The 19,243-nt window shown below is 41.1% G+C and overlaps 1 protein-coding gene across 1 annotated transcript in view; it reads left to right on the top strand.

Moving 5' to 3' along the window:
• Positions 1-16,959, top strand: part of LOC104966374 (TANK-binding kinase 1-binding protein 1-like) — a 39,846-nt gene extending 22,887 nt beyond the window's left edge. Inside the window, exons 2-3 of the mRNA XM_010795561.1 lie at positions 16,594-16,845; positions 16,930-16,959. Of these exons, the coding sequence (XP_010793863.1) occupies positions 16,603-16,845; positions 16,930-16,959 (273 nt within the window). The 5' untranslated portion in view covers positions 16,594-16,602. The remainder of the gene's footprint in view (positions 1-16,593; positions 16,846-16,929) is intronic.
• The last annotated feature ends 2,284 nt before the right edge of the window (positions 16,960-19,243 follow it).

Below are 19,243 nucleotides of genomic sequence, written 5' to 3'. Positions count from 1 at the left end.
GCAACCTGGGAGCAGGGCAGCAGCTGCAGAAACCATGGCATCTCTCTGTTTTAGAACATTGTTCGTATTGTTTCCACACACGGCTGCTTGTTGATGTGGTGATAAACAATACGAAAGGTGTACTATTAGATGTGGCAAACCTTAAAACCTTGACAGGACATTAGATCTATTTTCAACAATATTTGGAATTTTTACCAGTTTGTGTTTCCGTGGTCCAGTTTTTAGTGTCCGACGTTTGCCTCACTGTTGAGAAAACATGACTTTACATTTTTGCCATTTTAGAATAATATGCACTGCATGTTTGTCATGTATTTAGAGAGAAGGCATTGGACATCATTACATTTGGACAGAAGTATTTTATTAATTTATTATTTAAAAAAGTTTTACATATGTATTTTTGATCCACACTTATTTGTTTTCCGTTTAAAATCCCCTGAACCTGCAAACACAAACCGCTTTCTGTGCACGGATCGCGGTGCATTCTTGTGTGGTTTTTTTTAGACTCCCCTGACGCTCATCCAATTCGTACTTGTAATTTCTCTCATCTATAGCCAATCAGATGTCTCCTCCAGTCTAAGCCAATCACATGAGCGCGCCCCCACGATGGTATGATTTCTTGCGTTCATGACACTTTATGTACGCATTTTGCGCTGTCCGGTCGGCTCGCTAAACAGAGGGCAGAGCTTCAGGTGATCATGTAGAGCTGCATGTCTCTGTCAGACTCAGCAGCTGATCTGATCTCTCTCTCGCGTCCGGTTACACTTCACTCGCGTTTATGTCCATATCGATCAGATCCAGCTCTCCTGTTAATAATGACCGGCGGGGCTCCCCCCGTTGACANCAGTCTCATAATACACACATGCACACAGAAGGATTCACACTTGTATTTCAAAACACAAGTGTGGATCCGGAAATACAAGTGTGAATCCTTTTGCGGATCATGAAATACAAGTGTGAATCCTTCTGTGTGCATGTGTGTATTATGAGACTGTTATGAGCCCATACCTTTGTTTCTTTAGGTTTTGTTTCTTTTTTTCAACATAAAAAATTCCCAGCTAGCATTGGGTGTTGTTAAATAAGTCATTGTTTCTAAAGACTAATAGACTCTTCTGTGTCATTGAAACAATATCATATCTATTCAGGGTCCAAGAATGCGTACAAGAACATTGTGTCTCCTGCTGTTGCTTGCGTGGGGTAATGTCCATGGCACAAGCCAATAACCAGATTAATTGTACACAAAGGACGGACAGAATGAATTCACGGTTCCCAGCGCAAATCAATGTGGAGATATCGATAATTCAGGGAAATCTATCTCCATAATCTCCTCTGCTCATTTTCCCAGGTTGCATCTCCAGTATGTGTATGTTGCATTTTAGTTCGCTAATTTCAATCCTTTATAAACCCTTTTATTGGGTAGTATATTATTCAGCAATGTCTCATATTCTACAGTATTAGATCATCATATTTTTATAGTCTTGCTCTCTTTTGAGCACCAAGTATATCTTAAAAGTCAAATAAAAAAACGTGGATGTTCCAAGAGTGGTTTATTTATATTAACATAATACATTTTTTAAGATGACATATTATGCAAATGTTCTGGTTCATATCTGTGTCTACTGTGACATGCTTAATGTTCAAAAAGGACTTTATTGTCCTCATACTGCCTGTGCTGCAGCACCTCTTTTCACCCTCTGTCTGAAACCAGAGCCCAGTCTGCTCTGATTGGTTAGCTGTCCGGCTCTGTTGTGATTGGTCAACTGCTTAGAGACGTCCCTCCCCTTACCATTTCATATACAATGCGTTGGAATGCTAGCTAGAAGCGGGATTGTTACATGGTGATGCTACTATATCATGGAAGTAAACAAATGAGTCCAATTGAGGCGTTTCAGGCAAGAGGGGGTGTGGGAGAGAAACTCCCTCGGGAAGGGGAACACTCAAAAGCTAGCACTCAAAAATAGCATTTTTAACAACTCTTGTTAAATATTAGTAGATCAAACTCTACTCAAGTGCTGTACTTGAGCAAAGATATAATGTGTCTTCCTACTTCCTCAAAGTAATATACAAAATAATATTATTTTTTGAAATAATAATGAAACTCATACAATAACCAGTGAAAGACTAAGCTTTTGTGTGTGTTCTTTTGTTTCTGCCTGTGTGTGACATTCAGATTTAATAATGTATTTTTCCCAAGACCCCCCGCTGTTTCCCCCTGACCTCAGAATATTAGCTCAACTATATTTCCCATGCCATCTCCTCCCACTTTCACCTCCCACCCCACACTTGCTTACTTTATTTTGATTGCCCCAACACATGTATGATACGTCCACACCACATGCTCTCCCTTTCCTTAACACCCCAGTCTCTGTGAGAAGATGAGCATCACAGGGCAACAGAGGGAGGAGGGTTGGATTTCGTGTGTGTGTGTGTGTGTGTGTGTGTGTGTGTGTGTGTGTGTGTGTGTGTGTGTGTGTGTGTGTGTGTGTGTGTGTGTGTGTGTGTGTGTGTGTGTGTGTGTGTGTGTGTGTGAGAAGAAAAGCAGTTGGCCTTCAGTGGCTGAGCAGTTGTGTCACACACCCTCATTACGACACGTTGTTTTTTTAATGACACCGTGATGAGCCGATACATCTATCGATTATATATGCTGACGTCACATACAGCGGGAGCACCCTTACTCTGTTCCCACAATGCACTGCTCACGTTTATCATATATTCTTTCTGATCCGAGCCAGCGCTCTCTTGTATCAGGACCAATCCAACAAGCAGCAGCGGCATGCACCATAATTAATCAGCATTCAGAGATTGTCTTATTAGCTCTGGGAGCTAATTAAACACTTACGGTAATAGCAGTTTCCTATAGATCTTTATGTAATATAATACAAATAATAAAGGGGGCCAGAAGTGGAATCCACCTTTTTCTGCGGATCCTTTTAGAGTTTTGATCATTTTAATTCATATTATTGGATTTTTTATATAATTTTGATATGGAACAAAGATGTATTTTATACAATGATAGGCTCTGGCTTTCTTGCATAAGCCCTTGTCTGCGTGAAACCATGTTATGCTTTGATTTTATGATGCATCAGTGTGGGCATGTTTGTTACGTATGCTTTTCTTTTGTCCACTCTGCTGGGATAAAATTGAAATCCAAAAAATTAAAAATTAGAATGCGTTTAAAAAAAGTGTTTCTTCACGCTCTATATGCATTATTTTTAATTGCATGCATATTTGGAATTCTATCATTTTGATTTCAGTCATTTAAGCTATGTTCATGTGCCAAACCTTGTGTGTCTGACTATCAGTCGTCCTCTAGTCAGTGCATGACAGCAGAACAGACACATTGGAGGAGGATGTGATGCTCTGTGAAGCACACAAGCCTTTAGATGCCGGGGGAACAAGACAAGACTGAGAGCCAATACGAGTCAGGGCCACTGGCGCTGGAGTGATTCGAGCTGCTCCAGCTGTCAAGGTCTCCGACCAACATTAATGTATGAATTTACCATGAAGCGGAGGCTCGCAGAGGTGTGTGTGTGTGTGTGTGTGTGTGTGTGTGTGTGTGTGTGTGTGTGTGTGTGTGTGTGTGTGTGTGTGTGATGGGATCTGACTGTCACCTCTTCTGCGTTGAGGCTTTGAAGTCATAGCGTGCTGTACCGTTTTGCATTACAAAGTCTTCCTCCTCACCAACTGATCTTCCCTCGCAACCGGTTCAAGAAACTCAGCTGCAGCATCACAAACCTCAAAACCCCTGCCAGTACGCTGAGAATAATTATTACAACCATTGATAAATAAACCATGAGACTCATCTCATCCCGCAGAGGGTCTGACCCTCCCTTTGCACTCAGCAAAGTATTACATAATATATCAGAAAGCTTCAGCGCTAAATAATGGCTGCAGCTTTTTATCTTTATGACTGTTTTGGATCATATTTATTGAATTTATTAATTGTGTAGTGATTGCCGGAAAATATTCACAGTTTAGAAGCGAGCTGTTTGTCACCTTAGGCTTATAAATGATGATTAAAAAGCTACAACATGATGTACTTCTTTCAAATAAAAAGTTGAATTCATAAGTAATAAAAACTAACACTTGCTCTAAACATGAATTCTGCTACAGTCTTGGTCTGGAGTGGACACTAGCCTAAGGTTGCTAATGTTAGCTACTTTAAAGTAAATTAATTACTTTTCTCTAATGCATTAAACCATTTTTGAATTTGTGTTGTTATCATTAGTGTGTTAATTACCAGCAAATAGAGTGTGAATCTCTCAGACCATCAGCACAGGGGCACCTCAGGGATGAGTCCTCACACCTCTACTCTTTTATACCACCATGACTGATCTTCACACTCTGACAATGCAAAGATGACAGAGTTTGCTGATGATTTCCCGAAATTATGAGATAGCTTAAAAAATGAGCGCACAGCGTGTTACATTACCGTCACAAACTGTGATGTATATTGTCAGTAAGGGCAGCTGGTGAGGTCAGGATCAATGCTGACTCGCTGATGCAGGGCTTCATAACCCACTTCCTGTCACCGCTAAATGGTTTGAAAGAGCTCTTAATATAGCCGACCCTCCATGAGAACTCACAAATAAAGGAAAAAAGGGTAGGGAGAGGGTTAAGGGGTCGGATTGGAATTGGGCCTTTGTCTCCCGTTTGTTGCTGGACTGAGCGTGCAGCTAATTGTATCCATACTGTAGCTCTTTTTTTATTTTCACCAAATTCTGTATTATATCTTTTCTAAGAGGCCATCTTTCACTTTATCCAGCTGCCTTACCCACTGTGAGAAGGAACCTCACTTTCAATCTTAATGCGCTTTTGAAAATCTGAGACCCAATTACGGGCTTTATTTCACTGGGTAACGCACTAGTGATTGTGAGTCATGCAACTCACTGACCCTGTCAACACGTATAGGGCTATTCAATTACACATTCAGTTGGGCCAGATTTTATAACTACAAAATTCAGCTGGGCCAGACATTCAGCGGCCTGTAAAAAGCGGGTAGTGACACATTTTAAACCAACACATATTACTGCGATGAAAAACATGCAATTTTTATAACAAAGGTAGGTCAAAAAGTGCATAAAAACACAACAAATTAGCATTAATTTAACAGAATCTGAAAAAAAAGTGCACAGTTGTAGCATTACATTTGATTGCTTTCGAAGTCAAATATTCAGGTTATTTTTTTTTTTAACCAGGCACATCACAAAGTGCATTTACTGAATACAATAATAGCAGTCTTAATAAATGTCCTCACATACAAAAAAAACAGCTAAAGAGCTCCAATGCAACACAAAGAGGTAGTAGGCCTACTGTAGCAATACTATTTTTTCACTTTTCAAGTAATAACAAAAAAATCATACGTTTTGGTCACATTTGACCCAGACACATTACAAAGTGCATTTAAATGAATACAGAAAGAACTGTCAAACCCTTCAGTGCACAAACCCATAACAAAGGATACGGGTAACTAACATTAATGAATACTACACTACACGTCTACTATAGTAAACTAGGTGCTTACTATCACCTCATTTGTGATTTGTCATCGCTGACTTTCTCAATGGGAGAAGGGACATTTTTTGTTTTGAACAAGAGCAGTGATTTTTGGCTCATAGGATGTCAATCCTAAGACATTGGTGAAGAGTGCTGTCATTCAGGGAGCAACGAGTGCTACTTTTGATTGAGTTCATGTGTGAAAAGCTTGATTCACATGTGTATGTTGATCCAAACATACTGAGCACACAGATCGCTACTTTCTGAACGTTAGGGAACTGCTGTTTTTTGGCATCACTCCAAAACTTCGCTGGCCCGTTAGTGCGCTGCCTGTCATGTTCGATAATCATGTCAATAGTTCCAGTGTATATTTCCCCTTGTCGATGCAGGGGACCACTTCCTTTGCTCTGGTTGATACGTCCCCCTCTATTGCAACAGTGAAGGGGTCTCTGGCAAAGCCCATCATCACCTCTGTGGGCAGAGCAAGTCCATCCAATCGACCGGGAAAGTTCTCTTTCAACCTCGCAATGAAATCTGTCATCACATCCGTGATTTGTGCCGGGGATGTGATGTGTTTGTGGAGCGTCGGAAAATGCAGTATCCGACCCGTACTCAAGTCGGTCGCGAAAAGGTCCAGCTTGACTTGGATCTGCTCCACAAGATCAATGACCGTTTTGTCTCTGTTTACGCTTCAGAGTTGAGAGAGACATGTTTTAGAGTTGCTATCATAGGACCACCGTTACTAGGACCACTAGATGCACTTTCAAAAAACGAGCTGCGTTGTGGTTTGGTGGTTTCAATGCAACGCGGTTATGGCTAGAAAGGATCCGTCTAGTGTAAATATGACGTCACGTTCTCGTTGTAACTCTCGTTGTCATCGGAGCGGCTCGGAAACACATCTACAGCAGTAACATGATGCAACATACACATTAATGCAGCAGCAATATTAATAGAGAAACATCAGACTTAATAGTAAAACACTGCAAGGGAACATTTTATTGCACCAGGAGCTATCTTGGGACTTTTACTGCGACAACGTTGACTTGCCTGTGAATAAAAAATAAACCATAGTGTTGGTGATCTACAGTGTTGTCATTCTTCTTTGAACACCAACAAGACCGCTAACACCCTATTTCAATAATCACAAGACGGATCCTTTCTAGCCATAACCATGCAACGCGGAGTGTTGCGTTCATGGTCTGTACTAGTGTAGGAATTTGGCTACGGGAGGCTGGGCCACTCGGGAGTTGGTTCTGGGCCGCATCTGGCCCGCGGGCCGCCAGTTGAATAGGCCTTGTCTAGTATATGTGCATAATGCATGTACGCCACATGTGTTCGTGACTGCTTGGCTAGGGAGGCTAATCGAAGTTGGTAGAAGGAGGGTGGGCTTCTTATCTTGTCTTTTTCTCTCTGCTCTTAGCTCCATGGCTGCAGCTTAGCTCGACTTTCACTCAGGTTTCAGAGGGATGGAATCCGAGTATTGGATGGGTTGTATAATGAGGAGATTCATGTATTTTGTGGGGAAAGTTCTCATTCAAAGTCAAGATAGAGTTCCCCCCCCCCCTCCGACCCCTCGTGATGAACTTTGCGGCTGAATACAAAGATGGATGAATGCCAGGGAGATATGGGGGAAGAAGGGTTGGTGGGGGCAATTCTGGGTTTGATGGTTTGATTCAGCTCAGTGGGGGAAACAAAGATGAGGGGAGCTAGGGAGGGAGAGAGAAAAGAGCAATAGAGCCGACAGAAAACAGAGAGGGGAGAGAGAAAAAACAGCAACACAGCTCATTGTCTCTATCCTGCCCCTGCCATCAATCTCCTGAACGTCAGCTGCCTTACTCACACGCACACCAGTGGCGTAGCTGTGGGTGGGCCTGGGCCCACCCACATCCAATCAGCGCGTTATATAGCGCAGAGCTGGGAAGCCCAGAAGGAAGTGCAACAAACTGCAGTTCCTCTAGTGGCCAACAAGGGATGGATGCAGAAAGGAGCAATTCCCATAGACCCCATGTTAAAATGCCCAACTTTACAGCAGAAATAAACATGTTTTTAACGTGAGTAAATTAGTATGTAAAGTAAGTTTTCCCGTGAGTGAATTAAAGTATTTTTTCTTCTTGAGGTCTGCAGTGAAGCGTACACATTTGCTGAATATGAAAAGACTCTCTCAGTGTGTGCCCACTGTGCGACTGTCAAGGATAAACAACCTGTGGCCGCCGAGCCAGTCATGTGTAGGGATGGGTACCGAGCCCCGGTATTAAACGGGCCCCAGGTCTGAATTATTAAAGACCGTGGTACCATTAAGCTCCGACGTTATCGGTCTGTACTGGAGACATGTAAAACATATCTGTCATATGTATTATTACTACACAAACATTATATTGCAGTTTTAGCTTTGCCAACTCCGTTTCTAATATGCAAAAAGACAGCAAAATGCGTCTATGATTATTTTTAGTATTTTAGATCTTTCCAATCCCCGCCTGCTTGCGAGGGGGGGCGGGGCAGTTTACTCACAACACACACAGTACGCACACACACACACACACACACACACACACACACACACACACACACACACACACACACACACACACACACACACACACACACACACACACACACACACACGAGATGGCAGAGAGAACGCGCTCCCGTCTCGTTACCAAAAGTGCAATAAGAGTTTAGCTTGTAAGGGCGCCGGTAACACGAGCAATTTGTCTAAACATTTAGCAAAAGTGCACCATATTCAGACGGAGAAATGCACCGGGTTCGACTGTCTTTCTGGTAGCGCTGTAGGAGCCCCCCCATCCACGAGTAAAGTTTCCATGTCAGGTGTTATGAATGCTAGCAGCGACACACGGAGTTAACTCAATTATACAAACATGGGTTGATGATTAGAGGTAACTGAGTTATTTATTTTGTTAAAGTTTCAGCTATTCTGTTTACAGTTCTATCCGATTATTTAATACGATGTATACGATTGTTGTTTCTTTTGATGTGAAATATTATGTATTTAATTTAAATAAAAAGCAATGATAGTTTTGTTCACAATTTGTTTAGTTAGTTTACCTTCTTTTTTTCTCCAAAAAAACCAATAAAAGTACCGTTAAAGCACCGGATCGATAAGCGGTATCGATAAAAGTAGTAGTAGGCTTACCGTTAAAACCTTAACGATACCCATCCCTAGTCATGTGAATGTCAGTATAACACACATTCTGAGGCCGCCGTGCCTATGTTTTTGTTTTCACTGCTAGTTTATGCTTATGTTCAATTAGTGCATTAAAAAATCATTAATGAAGTTTCAGCTCAGACCCCACGCTTAATAAGTCTCCCCCTGGCCCACCTACATTTCTCCAGGCCCACCCACACAATAATTCCTGGCTACGCCACTGACGCACACACACACAATCCGCCTGCCTACGGACAGCCTTTGCAGTGCAGTGTTTTGTGTGAGTCTGTGTTGTGTATATGGACAGAAGTGGCACGCGGCGTGGCTGCTGGGTTGAGCTGTGTGTGTGTACAATATACATGTGTTTTATTAAGAGTACAAAGTGTCTTCTAGGCAACCAAGTCGGAGCGCCTCACAGCAATAACAGATTTATTAAACAGAGCAGAACAGACAGAGCTGTTACTCAGTGTCTACGTCACGAGAGGAGGAACACATAGGATTGTTGTGGATTGATTAGATGTTCTTTATTCTGTAATCAAACATTAGAGTAGTCATATAACATTTTATTTTAATGTGGTTAGTATAGTTTATGTTGCCAGGGCCCCGGTTTGAATTTCATTTGCTATTGGTGCCATGAATAGACCTTAGAGAATAGAGAGCGCACTTTAACAGGAATTCCCCAAAAGTGCCAGTCATCTGAAGAGGCAGTGCGCATGAATCAGGGGCATGAATCATGTGGAAGAATTATTCATTCAAAGATACAAATCAGTGCCTGTCAATGCAGTGATTGACACTGCGCCAAGAAATGTTGGAAAGATCCAGCAAAGGCAAGGAAGAAGAACATCTAGGCCATATCAAGCGTTAGGAGAACTAGGGATGGGTATGATTGATTGATTGATGAGATGAAACGATTCAATAAACACTCAATTCTGGAAATCAAGATTTTATGCCACCAATTTAGTTGATGCTCCATCTACAAACCTCAGACATCTGCACACCTTTGCGTGTTTGAGCTGGAAACACTTACAGTGACTGCACCGTATTTACATTTGAGAGTGGCAGTATTAAATAGTAACGTAGTGAATAATTGCACAAAGCTAATATGGTGCTCTGTGCTAATTCAAGAACCGGTGGTTACTCTGTATACTTGACACATGCTGGAAGATGAGGCTTTTGCAAGATACCTGAATCAAATTGTATTTGTTAATACCTCTTGGCATTATTCTGAACCAGTCTGGAGTACCAGATGGTCGGGTTTTCTCACATCAGCTTGGAGTGAGAGCTATTAAGATGGTTACCAGAAAGGATTTGCCAACAGATGTGCTCAAATCCTCTTCTTTTAATGAACCTTTACTTTGTAGAATCATTTCTATATCACATTGTCCTATTTCAACAAAATAAACCTACTGTAGACTTGAAAAAAAGACTGTATAACACTATCAATAAATACTTTATTTTCTGTATACATCCACTGCATTGTTTTATAAGACACCTTCTTCCCTTCTTGTACTTTGAGTAGAACTGTGCTTTTATCAGCATTTGACCCACAATGGGTCAAATGGTCTCCCATGGACAGCCAACTGTCCATCACCCAAACACGGACAGTCTCTGCTATACCCATGTATGGTTATTGGAGACCAAATCTAACAAAAATAATTTAGTTAACTTAACATTAAATGCAGCAAATACACAGACTGATTCATTTTCGTTAGCAGTAATAGATTGTGGGAAGATAATCTCCAGCCTAGGTGAAATGACCTTCTAAAGCCGGAACAACTCTAAAAATAACTATAAACATTTTGTTTAAAATCTTTGAGCTTCTTTGCGGCCACATTTAGACTCAAGGTTCAGGAACACAACAAAGTTGGAAGGACAACTTCCTACTTGGGAGATGGGATCATCCAAGGATTTAATAACTACTTCGTTACCCGACAGAGTATATTCTGTATACATCCTTGCCTGGGTTAGGGTTAGGGTTAGATGGGTAGCTACAGTACATACATTTAAACTATAACGGGCATATTTTAATTAGAATGTATCTCAAGGTTCATAACACACAATTGTTATTAGTTGTTATCTGTTTTATAATGAGAAACGTTATCCATTATCCAAGTCTGGCCATTAACTGATCCATTTAATAAGGTCGGAGCATAGGGTCGATACAGATCCAGTACATTAGATCAGTGCATCAATACCCACCTGTCTCTCTCTGAGAAACACACACACACACACACACCTGTCACCATGTCCTTGTACTCACACACTAAAGACACATTGACTCACTTTCATACATATTGATGTGCATGTCTGCATCGAAACACACACCAAACCAAACGCTACCTGCCGGCATGTTAATAGGCTCTCAGTGTGCGTTGTACTGTCCAGCTCGGTAAAAGGAGACTATAGCAGGAAACGGGTGCATCAGAGCGAAGCAAGGGCGAATGAGCGCGGGGCAGAAAGGCCTCTGGAGTCAGAGGTGCCAAACGTCCACCCTGCAAGATCACAGGGTGGCATTGTGAAGAGCTGGACCGTTATAGAAGAGGAGGGAGAAAATAAAGGAGGGAATACAGAAAGGCATGAAAAGAGAGAGAGGAACCCTTTGAAATACAGCTGGGGGAAGAAAGACTGGGAAAGATCCAACATTATAATCACACGCTGCAGGGACTCAGGACCCAACCCTGACCCAGCTGGCATTATTTCTACTGCCCTCATATATTCATGCCCCAGGACAGAGGAACACATAGACACAACCTTGTAAAAAGTTAAACACAGGCTCTGTGAAGAAGAAATAAGTAGCTGATGATTATATACTGGGCATTTTTTCTTAAAGTGGACCTATCATGCTATATTTTAATAATATAGTGTAGGACCATACCTATATAAGGCATATTTATACTTTTTATTTTTCAAAATACCAAACAGATCATGGATTTTAGCCATTCCTCATTTCGCTCAATTTAACACTGTCTTTGCATGGGCTGATTCTGTGAGAACAGCACCATCTACAGGCCTGGCATATGTACTACAGCGTCTCCAGCGCTTTCGAACGGCAATGTCCGTGGCTGTCTCCTCCTGATTGGTGGAGTTGGCCCAATAGCCGTAGCGCCACTTCTGTGACGTCATAGAAGTGTTCAAATCTGGATCAGTCTGTATCAGATCCGTTGCAGCCCCTTTTTAAGAGATTTGGGTATGGAGGAAAATAGAGAGGGTTGTGACACTTGGTGAGTTCCCTGGAACACATATTCATGTATAAAAGACGTACAAAAGTGCATTTTGCATGATAGGTCACCTTTAAAGAGGCTCTATATTTCCCTTTCCTGTAGTGTTATATAGGTTTGTGTGCATGTAAATGGTCTGCAAAGGCTAAATTCACAAAGTTACCCCCCGAATCCCCTGCCTGAAGCGCCTTGATTGGAATCCTTTGTTCACATCATTATTTTGTTGAGTCTTAAGAAAGTGGAAAAATAAGCACACTTCAAAGCTGTCTTCATCAACCTTGTGTTGCTGTGGGCTTGACGTAAACATGGCAGCATTCGTTAGAGACTTAAGTTGCGTTGGAGGAAGATGTCAGCAGGTTAAACCTCGTCATACTGTTGCTGTGACTTTTAAAAAAAAAATTAAATGACGTATTTAAACAGGAGATCATGTGATATTGCCCCCACATGTAGGTAATCATTACATGCTTCTCAAAGTCACCCACTCAGTTCACGGCTGTAGCCTCTCCACTGATGACGGCAGCAGGGCTCGACCCTTTCAGCGCTGTAAACGACAGAGCTGTGCTTTCATCTCTGGAGAGCAAAGGAAAAAGGGAGGAGAGACAGAGGTGGAGGATGGCAGAAGTAATCTCTGAGGGACAACGTATGCCATGTTGGCCTCGGGTAATGTATGACTTCTTGTGGTAATCGCTGTAATGAAGCACGTAGCTGGTTGAGAGCAAAAGAGTGCGTTTTCACTTCTTACAGTCCGGAGGGGCCAGAAGAGCCTCAGGAAATGAGCCCCTAGGTCCAGGAGATAGAGTGGATGGTGTGTGATTGGGAAGGAGGAGGAGGAGGGGGTGGATGAAGCTGGATGAGGGATATTTTGGGTAGAGGAGCAGAGAGCAGGATTGGAGAAGGGGAGCTTAGTCGGAGCTGTGTGAGTGTGTGATAAATGCCTCATTTCTGTGCTGCCAATGAGAGGCGCAACGAGAAAATGGATGTTCCCGTGTCTTTAATTGTATCCAGTTCAAGGCCACATTTGGCCATCCATCAGTGGACTGTGTGGACACTCTCTACTACAGCTGGTCTTTTTTTATGGAAATACATATTTTATTAGCCATGTAGGGATGCAGACTGTATAGGTACTCCATGCACAATTTAATCATAACATCCACTCCGATTTTTCGTCAACGGATAATTATGTCCTTGAGCACGAATGTAGGCGGATGGTGTGTTCTGTTTCTGTAGCATTTGTATTAAAATATGGTCACCATAAACAGCAAGATAAAAGCATAGTTTTTTAATAGACATGTTGTGGCACCTTTTGCAGTTAAAGGCCTCATGCAGGAAGCTTTACAAGATTACAAACTATTTGGTTAATAACCATTAATTTCTGGAATTCACAAATTCTTATTTTAGCTCTTGTCTTTGAGTAATTCTTACACCTTTAATAACTAACAATCATAATAATAACTCAGCACAGCAGGGAAAGAACAGATCTTGTTTATTAAGAACATTTGGTGCATCTAGAGTTGACTCTTTTTAACTGAGAATAAGAGAAAATATCAGGAAAATATGAGAGAATGGTGCCGTATGAGGCCCGGTGAGTAGAGATATGATATTACAGTGACATCATAAACCTGACTGCAGCATGATGTCAGCTCAGCACACATCACAGCACCTTAATGTCCTCCCAGTGCAGACTCCAGTCTACAGGCAGGTGACTGAATACGTCCCTCTATGTGTGTACCATCTCTTTGATCCAACCGACCTTTCAATCCACATGCATTTTCTCTTTGTGCAACCCTTCCTCTGTTTTTTCTGGCAGCATGTGCACCATGTTTGTTTGTTTGCATGTGGGAGTGCTTTTGGATTATCCTGTTTTAGACCAGCTAGGAAAAGATCCGAAGATTGGCTGAGGTTTTATCCCCCTCTCTCTTAAAACACAAGGAAAATAGCAACCGTGGAGGAGGGGAGCTGATGAAAATAGCTCAGTAGGCAATGGCTGACTCACAAGGCAATGCTGGGAGTCAGGAAGGCATCCATTCCAGTGTACATCAAATCAACTAGCTGTTGTGTAACTCCGTCAGTACCCGTAAATCAAACAGTTTCTCGCTGCAATAGCTAGTATGAGTATGACTTTAGTGCAAATGTCTCCTTTGTGGCTGCATATTAAGATGGCGGTGACATTACAGGTGCCATTTATCACTGTTGACAGCATTAGCCAGAGTCTTTAGGACCGGGCAGGCAGGCCAAGGTCGCTTTGCTTTGATGAAGCTTGGTCAGCTAAGTAAGCCGGCTCATTCATCATGCCAGTCAAGGAGCGTAGGCTGTCACTGCTCTTGTTTTTTTAAGGAAATGGAACACAAGCATGAACCAGACATATGAATCAGAGTCTGATTAACATATCAGCTACCCCACCGGTTACTCATGCACCTGCAGGGCAGCTCTAGCTTAAAAATACATGCAGTTATTGCAAAAGAGAGATAAAAAGTAAAATAAATGGTATTGAATTAGCTGGAGAAAAGAAAAATCAATGTGCAGAAGCATCCTGGTTAAGGAGTATATTGTTTGTGTTTTCACTTGTAATTTATTCTGGTTTGAAAAACCTGGATAGGCTCCCAGTTTATGGGAAATTTGATTGTGTCATGTTAAAATGCTATCCACATTTCTGACCCCTGTGTGCCATGAGTGCAGTGCAACTAAAGCTATGAAGTCAATAACAGAAAGAGATAAGTGATGTAATAATGTTATATTTGCTGAAATGAAAGTAAAAGCTGACTCTGGTAATGCATATGTCCTCCACTTAGATGGAAAGTCAACAGCAGTGTGTCCTGGCAACCAGAAACCAAACTAAAAGTCACACAATACCAAAAATAAACAAAACCAATTCAGGCAGAAGTACACAATCAACCCTCTTGTTCTGAAAGGTCTGAATGGATTTTGTAGATGACGGCCTCAGTTTGCCATCGTAAATGGTGGTCTCAAAGCAAGAAAATGTTATAGCATAGCATCAATTAAACTGACAGATTTCTTTGTTGGGCCTTTCTTTAAGATGATTCCAAACTTCCTAACTGGGGGCGGGCCATCCACTGTAGGAAAAACATTTACTATTGATATGCAGCTCACACATATCTACTTCCAAACTGAACTACAGCATCAAGGTTTGGTAATGCTCCAAAAATTCTCCAAACTAATTATTGATGCAAATTTGAATGCTGAGTGGGCGGGGCCAAACCAGAATCAGTGTATCCAAAAACCAAAAGAAAGCAAACACCAAAATATTTTAAGACATTTTGAAAAGCCTTCTTTTATAGCAAGCTTCAGGTCCTTGTTGGCTGCCCGGCTACACATTTTCGGATTGTTGGACGTTCTCGGCCTTTCTTGAAACTCAAGTTATTTGGGGGGCACACAAAAATAGGAATGGCGTTTTTCAGAAGGATGTGACGGAAAGCTTTACTGTAAATCAGGGATGGGCAAATGGCGGCCCGGGGGCCCCCACTGACAGGTGTCTGTGTTGACATTCCCCTTATTGTGGAATAAGGGGAATGCAGAGACTGGCTACAAGTGTCTCAGGTTCAAGTTAGACAACTAATGTCTGGGTTAGTGTTCATGACTTCATGTTTATGTCATCTTAATGGTTAATCTCAATGCACACACATTTTCCGTGCTTTTCAATGGTTTAAAATGGTTTTATTCTACTGTTAGATAACCTGTTCAATACAAACATGCCACTTGTAAAAATTAAACAACATTTCTGTGAACTGATATTTGTTTAGTGAGCTTATTAGAGGATGTTCCCTGAAAGATTGTAAAATGTCAATGAAGATGTCAGACTTAATTTGTTAATAACTACATACAACACATGGAATTTGTGTGTGTGTGTGTTCCAAGTGAATCTGCGGCCCCCTGGTGGCCAGTACATCAATTACGTGGCCCCCACCACCATCAAAGTTGCCCATCCCTGCTGTAAATAAACTCAAAGAAACACTGAGACCCTGCCAGCCTTTGGGATATAAAAAAGTGTACTCTGAAAACTAAGTGCTATGAAATATGTGTATGCAGGAGTTTAAAAAGACTTGGACACACAGTGCTAGACCTTTGTGGTTTTGCAACAATGCAACTGTGCAGACTTAGCCAGCTACAACATATGTAACAGTCATAAAGCCTCAGGTTAATTTTGTCAATTACACATTTTTCACATCCTGTCTTCGCTTCATTTTGGACTGATTGCATCATTGCACTGACTCCGCCTTGAAAGTTCGCTTCTGCTTTTTCTAATCCAAAACTTTAGAATCACGGAACAGGGAGATGAAAAATCAGGTGCTTTTTGTTTAATGTAAATGTCCATAACATACTACTGTGAATATAATAATACTGAATGTATGTGCTCTCTCTGAAGTATGTACAATTATCCATGAGTCATCTTTCAATTTCACATTGAATAACACACTGTCCCTCACTCTGCCTCCTGTCTTGCTCTGTGCCCACTTTGCTTTTAAATATTTAAAATTGTGTGTGCCAGAAATCCGACCGCTCTCAGTCTACTGCGGCTTTAATCCTTTTTGTTTATTGCGAATGGTGGTCTCTTTGATGTTTTTAGCGCTCCGGCACTGCCACTGATAGTTGACCCCTGCCAGGATTACGACGAGGTGTTATTCATTTTTTGGCAGGAACATTCAATTGAATGGAAATAATCTGGTGTTTTAATAATTAATGAGAGAATGTCTCTATCCTCAGGTTGAGGTGATGCAGTCTCTGTTTGGCGGAGGGGAGATGGGGCTGCTGGGAGGAGGCGGCGACGCAGGAGGCCTGAAGGAGGACGGCTGCGGCAGCGTGGTGTGGCACTCCTCCCCCCTCCCCCCCGACGATGTCTACTCCGCCTCCCACTTCGCCCTTATCGCCGCCTATCAGGACATCAAGACCAGGCTGGTGTGCCTGGAGCGTGAGAACACCAGCATCAAGAGGAAGCTCAAAATCTATGAGATCAAGGTGAAGAGTTTTACTTCTAAAGTCAAATATGGGGAGATTTGTCAAAACCAATGGTATTGAATTTATTGTCCTTGTGGGTATCAGACTAAAGGTCTCCAGTACCGACAAGGATAAGGCCAGTTTGTCTTTTGATTTATTCGTTTTTAGAAAAAAGTGAGCTATCCAGCCTGAGCATTAAGGCGATGAGATTGTACACAAAGATCAAAGCAGAGGTGGCTTTGCTGGGCTTTGATCCGGGACCAGCGGAGGAATAAACAGGAAAAATCATTCCACTAAATCAAGGCAGAGGGCTACTGAAGGTTTACCTAATGCTTGAGTAAAACATATATATTGAGTAACAACCGTAAAGTGCAGTGGGAGCAAACTGAGGGGCTATAAAAGCAGGGTTTCGCACAGTCAAGCCATTTTTGAAACTGCACTTATATCCCACAGCAGCTAATAGTCGAGTTAACATAGCCCTTCAAGGTAACTAATGATCCCTTTTAAACCTGGTATCAACATGCAATCTGTATATGTATACAGTATCGGGATAATGAAGAGAGGTCACAGGCTTTTACATGTATGCTGTTCCCTGCCTGCATCAAATTGGATCTCGGTGTGCAGATTATGCAAGCAGAGCCGGCAGATTGTCAACAAACGCCACATGTTCTGGTAATGCTGCTGTATGGGCTCCATCCAATGTTGAGCAGTTCAAGTTCAAGTTATTAATATGAAATAGCACAACAATTACAAGCAATAAACAGTAATACTATATATAAATCCCACATTTTATGAAGTGAATGTAGGCAAGAAGATAGTAAATGTTTATGCGTTACAAGAAATAAAACATAATATGGAAGCCCATTTCCGGCACTTGAAAAAAATAAAATCCCCATGAAAAGTCATAATGAGATAAAAAAGTCGAAATTATGAGATAAAAAGTCATAATTATGAGATAAGAAAGTCGAAATTATGAGAGAAAATAGTCGAAATTATGAGATAAAAAGTCATAATAATGAGATAAAAAGTCATAATTATGAGATAAAAAGTCATAATTATGAGATAAGAAGTGCGCATGCGCTGCAGTGGCGCTGTCTTCAAAGGTCCCTTCATCACCTTGCTGCTCTCCACCATGCAAACGGCATCTAGTCCTAAATAAGGTAACTATTACAGGTGACTTTTGTAAATGTTACATATAGCCTATATTGTAGCTAAACTACAACAATGCAGTTCATAGCTTTGACATGACCTGTTATGAACTATAATATATATGCCTATAGTTTTGTGGTAACGTTCACGCCACTAATGACAATAGTGTAGGCATACTGCTGCTGTGAGTTGCTAGCCTAACTCTAACCTGTGAACGTTACCACAAAACTATAGGCAATATTATTGTTCATAACAGGTAATGTCAAAGCTATGAACTACATTGTTGTTTAGCTGCAATATAGGCTATATGTAACATCTAACATTTACAAAAGTCACCTGTAATAGTTACCTTATGTAGCTGACGCTCAAAGGTCCCTTATTATTGTTTTGTCCTTTTTGAAGAGTGTTTAATGTATGCTTGAACTTTGTTTTATTTTGTAAAAATGATAAGAGTTGTCTTTCCGGAAGTCATGTGACCTCTTGCCCCGGATGTTTATATTGTGTTTGTGTNCAGTTATTTTAGCCGGGCCGGCTCAGATGATTGGTCGTGCTTTTTACAGTACTACGGCTTCCACAGATGAAATTTTTTGTATGGATCTTTTGTCAAAGCACTTTAAGATATTCATTGCAATCGGGATTTTAAGAGCATTCCATGGAATATAACAACAAGTGTATCTCGAGCCGGTTTCTCAAACTTACTACCCCACCTTTAATATAACTTGAACAAATTATAAATGGTAGTAACTCATTAATAAATGGTGATTTGTTTAACACTTTACAAGGCTCCCTTTTTGGCAGTTATAAATGTTAGTAAACTCATAAATAAATAGTCATAAAGAAATGCCAAGAAACATCAAGATGGAAGGGGAAAATCAACTCAGTGAATAACACATACCAAGGATGCTGGCTGATGAAGAAGACAAAGTAAGCTAGGTAGCCAATATAAGGCTTTGTCATCTTGCCAAATAGTGAGCCTGTGTTGATGTATGAAAACTGTTAGAACTGGTTTATAAATGGTTCTTAATGATTAATAAAGTGTTTACGACCTAATTATACAACCCTGTATGAATCCTTTTATAAGGGTAGTCTTATTATAAAGTGGTACCCATTATTTGTATAAGATAAATGTAATTAATCACCTACAAGGACAAACCAACATCTACCACTAATTTAGCTGTAATGCAAGCTCATAATCTGGGAAACTAGTCTCTAAAAAACTCCAATATCAGATGTTTTCTGAAATCAGAACTTTTAAGAATGCAGCACACAC

This window comes from Notothenia coriiceps, unplaced genomic scaffold (assembly GCF_000735185.1).
Source record: "Notothenia coriiceps isolate Sejong01 unplaced genomic scaffold, NC01 NC01_scaffold00037246, whole genome shotgun sequence".
Lineage (NCBI taxonomy): Eukaryota > Metazoa > Chordata > Actinopteri > Perciformes > Nototheniidae > Notothenia > Notothenia coriiceps.
The sequence above is the reverse complement of the archived record's forward strand: the minus strand, read 5'-3'. Positions and strand labels throughout refer to the sequence as shown.